The following is a 4577-nucleotide window of genomic DNA, read 5'->3' as shown; positions in this document are numbered from 1 at the left end:
ATGGTGACCCGAGGTATGACGCTATGGGATTATCCCCCAAATTGAGTGCATGGGCAACATGCTGAAATAGGTTAATGTTTTCTGAATTGAGATAATTTTTCATGCAGTGAGGAGTTGTTTAAAATTGGCTCTGCAATTGGGACAAGAGAGCACTTTCAGACACTTCGCCCAGATCAAGTTATAGACAAGAAGGTTGTAACTCAGTTTTTCATTTTTGATTCTACGCAGTTTAAGTTGAGGGTACTTATCAATTGGTTGTTTTGTCAGATAATTGAGTTAATGGCGGTGAAACTTACCTGGAATCAACATAATACTGAAGCTCAACCAGCCTGGATTTTGCCCCCACAATTCGCGGTAAAGATTTCTGTCCTTACTTTGTTCTTGTTCATGTTCAAGGATTCCAGCCCAATCTTATATTAGTTTTAACCTGTAGGAGGCTGTCTTAAAGGGAAAGATGTCTGAGGAATTACTTCCTGAGTTTGCAACTCACTGGATGGCTGCATTCGACACCCTGAAATATGTTTGTGATTTTTTAATTGTTGTTACGTTATGCAATTTTTTAACCAACTAACCTTGGTACACATGAACTTACATCGTAAAATGGTCAGATATATGTCCCTGTTATGGAGCCAAATGGAGAATGGTACTTGATGGTAGCTTCAATGGATGATACTGTTGTATACTTGGTTGACTCTTACCTGAATTCACAACAAACTCTTGCTAGGAAAAAATCAATAAGAACAATTGTAAGTACACATTCTTATTCAAGGTTCACATACTTTTAAAATTTTAATGAACCATGGTTTTAAAGTATTAACACCGTTGAACACGTCTTAGGGCAAACTGATTGGGCGTATGATGTTTTCCACATACTACCCTCACAACTACCTTGAAGGCAATATTGAGTTGGGGACATGGGATATTGAAGAGGCAAGGTCCAGTGAGGACAACACAACCAGGTAATCATTACTCTCGGTGTACCGACACAATAACGTAGAGATGGTATTATTATTAAATATCTGATTTTCATTTTTTGCTGGTTTTTTTAGCACTCAACAATCCACTATATGCACCTTGGAATGGATGCAAATGGATGATGTCTTCATGTCCAACTTACTCCCAAGGGTGAGCCTCTTTTAATGCTATGTTTGTTTTCATGGTGGAATGCACTTAAGGTGGAATTGTCATGACATGTTAAACATATTGGTGCAGGTGGAGGATAAATTGGTAAGGATGAAGGCTGCCATGAAACTCATTAATGGGCGACACAATGAACACTTCGAATTGGTGCTGGGAAAAGCAAACAGCTTCTGGGACAACCAAATGTCTTTTGATTAGTTCAGGGTAGCGAAAGACATTTCTGGGAGGTGCATGAAATCATTTTTTGTAATATTGATGGGTGTCTAGGCCTTTGCTTGTACACTGCCTAAGTTGCCCTCAGTCTATCCAGGCTTTTGGTTTGTTACTGCCTTTGGATGTTTGGGTCATGCGTGAGGACATGTTATGTTGTTACTCAGGGTAACCTTATTTAGTAGGTCTGTAATGTTAAACTGGATCATTTCATATGGTTTTATCTTGCTATGTTGTTGTTAAAATATGTGCTGTCATTTTAAAAATCTATCATTATGGATGGTTCTATATATTGCTATCTTGTTATTATAATTATCTCCTGCCATTTTATATTCGTGTGTGTGTTCAATAAGACATTGTTCTAGCTCCTCATTGTCATTTGCATCGAGGACTTGTTGCAAAATGAATAAGATCACTTTAAGTAACCAGTATAAGCAACCTATTTCCGGTGCATGATCTTTTCTTGAGCTGTCTCTCTAAACAAACTTCTGAACATTAATTTTATCCAAACACGAGAGACTAAAAGCTCTTTTCTGCCAGTGGACATATGAGCAAGCAAAATGGTTTAACAAAACAAGACATACTAGGCCATGTCCAGATTGCTGCACAAATATTCACAGATATGCATTTTGCTTAAAGAATGGTCATTTTATGCCAACCTCGTGCCATATCCTGTTAAGCTAGCTAAGAATGGTGATCTTACTCCAGGTGAGGTGACCACTAACGAACTAATTGAACAAAAAAATGACATGAAATAATGATGGCTAAACATTCCACCTTCTGCTCAAATGACCTTGCTTACACCAAAAAAACACATACAATTACGCAAATGAATAACCATCTTGATTACACACATGCTGTTCATTCAAAGTCTACACATAGGTAATTTAACATAAACAAACAGGTTCAAATGATTCTAAAGCATGAAAATATAAAGGGTCAAAACAATCCCAAAACAATTATCTGTTACATGAAGTTCTTAAATAACAACCACAATGTCTCTAAAAACCAGGTTCACATCACTTCCAAACCCAACAAACCAGCTTCACTTGACTTCAATGGGTTCCTTACGTAACCCTCTTTGCAGCAGTTAGCAACCTGCACTGCGACAGACATTTAAAATTTACACAAAAAATTACAACCGATTTAATATGTCATCAATTGACTAAACAACTCAATATTTTGAAGGATCAATTGGCTAAACAACTGAATATTTTAAAGGCTAACTGTTTTACCTCAAAATGCTCCACGCTACAGTCCCGAATCAGCACCTCGTGCACCCTTACCCGCTGCAACACTACCAGATCCTGCTGAAACTTTTTGTCGTTTATTCTGAGAGCAAGTTGTTTTATTGTGACCCTCTTGCTTGCACACAGTGCACTTTCTTTTGCCTTTGTTCCCAATCACACTTCGGGTGCCACCACATCCCTTGCTCCTAACAACATCTGGATTCTTCACGTCAATGGGTGTCACATTATCCTCTTCAACGGCAGCGACATTTTCTGCAATCCTCTTAGCCTTCAATTTCTCAACATGCTTCGCCATCATGTCAACGGTGTCTAGGTAGTCCTCCATTGATTCACAGCCGAGGTTAAACATTTCGCTACTTCTCATCACCAATGACCCAAGCCTAGCCAAAACTATGGACTCCCAAAATTTGAATGACGATTCAGAGTTCCCTATCATACCTTCCTTTGCTGCCTTACACCATCTTGACAACACTAAACTGTCTGGTATGACATCAATGTCAAGATGTACCAACAGGCCAATGATATGATCACAAGGAAGACCAAAGGTTTCCATCCGCTGACATGAACATCTGAAAGTGGACATCTTTTCATCATGTGCGACATACCACAACTTACCAGGTTTACAATACCTGTACATTGAATATATGATACATGAAGACGTCTCCTTCAATGCAGCAACCTTCACTACGCTTCCACTATTCAGCCACGAACGAAATTTTAGAAAAACAGTCCTTGTATAGACATTTGCAGCAGAACGTTCTAGCGCACGCACGTTGGTCTGCAGAACAGCATCCCCTACCACCGACTTGTAATCTGAATCAACCTCTCTCCATCTCATATAATTCACATACCGCTCAAAGTATTGTACAAACTCAAGCAAGCTATTTCGAGACCGCACAATCCTACCAATTTGAGAATGCATACCTTCACAACGAGAGGTTGTTCGAAAACCAGCAAAGAACTTCCCCCGCATCATACAAGTAGCCCACATGTGCCTCTTCTCATACAACCCCTGAACCCAAGGATTGTCTTCAAGATTTAGATCGCTAATCAATTGAAACCACTTTTTTTTGAAGTGTCCAACACTATAGTTACCCAACATACAACTTTTAAACCCTTTCACAAAATTTGGGTCCCCAATATTTCTTTGGGCATTTTGTAAAAGGTGCCATGCACACAATCGGTGATGAGCTTTAGGTAATATTCGGGTAATAGCATTTCGCATTGCGGGAGCCCCATCGGTGATAACTGCACTAGGTTCTTTACCCTTCATTGCTGCCAAAAATTGCTCAAGTACCCAGACATAGCTCTCCTCTTTCTCATTAGTCAAAACTGCAGTGCCAAATACAATCGTCTGACAATGATGATTAACTCCAACTAGAATAACAATGGGACATCCGTACCTATTCTTTCGGTATGTTGCATCAAATGCAAGAACTTCACCAAATACCTGAAAATCCATATGGCTGATCCCATCAGCCCAAAAGAGTTGTTTCAATTTCCCTTCTTCATCAGCATGGTGCGACCAAAACATCCCAGCATCACCTGAACCAAGTCCCTTTAGATACACTAGCACAGCTTTGGCATCAGACTGCTCCTTTTGTTTCTTCTTTGTCATTTCATTATACATGTCAACTTTAAGTGCATTGATTTTTTCAAATCCTCCGGATTGGTCAGCCATTAGGTTGTATATGTCAGTAGTGCTAATTCCAGCTTTTCGCATACTTGTCATTCCAGCTATATCACCATCTTTTAACTTCCGATGTGCTGGCAACATTGATGTTTGCTTTCCCTCTAACATGGCGTGATTGTGAGCATCTCCAAAAAAAAACAACATGCCACCTTTCACCAACTAAGCGAATCCTCATTTTGGCTTTGCATCCACACCTTGTCTCAACTTTAGTTTCCCGCTTCCTATTTGCCCTCATTCTATTTTTCTCTTCACGAAAGCCTTCCTTGTGACAAACCAGATCTTGC

At 39.5% G+C, this 4577-nt stretch overlaps 2 protein-coding genes across 2 annotated transcripts; one reads left to right on the top strand and one right to left on the bottom strand.

The window, feature by feature from the left end:
* The first annotated feature begins 843 nt into the window (after positions 1-843).
* On the top strand, positions 844-1596 carry LOC130742721 (uncharacterized). The gene is made up of 3 exons (XM_057594824.1): positions 844-959; positions 1050-1125; positions 1213-1596. Exons 1-3 carry the CDS (start codon positions 856-858, stop codon positions 1336-1338), a joined length of 306 nt encoding a protein of 101 aa, XP_057450807.1. The 5' UTR covers positions 844-855; the 3' UTR covers positions 1339-1596.
* Positions 1597-2601: 1005 nt separating this feature from the next.
* On the bottom strand, positions 2602-4332 carry LOC130744778 (protein FAR1-RELATED SEQUENCE 5-like). The gene has a single exon (XM_057596934.1). It carries the CDS (start codon positions 4330-4332, stop codon positions 2602-2604), a length of 1731 nt encoding a protein of 576 aa, XP_057452917.1.
* Positions 4333-4577: the final 245 nt, after the last annotated feature.

The sequence above is a fragment of the Lotus japonicus genome, chromosome 3 (genome assembly GCF_012489685.1).
Source record: "Lotus japonicus ecotype B-129 chromosome 3, LjGifu_v1.2".
Taxonomy (NCBI): Eukaryota; Viridiplantae; Streptophyta; class Magnoliopsida; order Fabales; family Fabaceae; genus Lotus; species Lotus japonicus.
The sequence above is the reverse complement of the archived record's forward strand: the minus strand, read 5'-3'. Positions and strand labels throughout refer to the sequence as shown.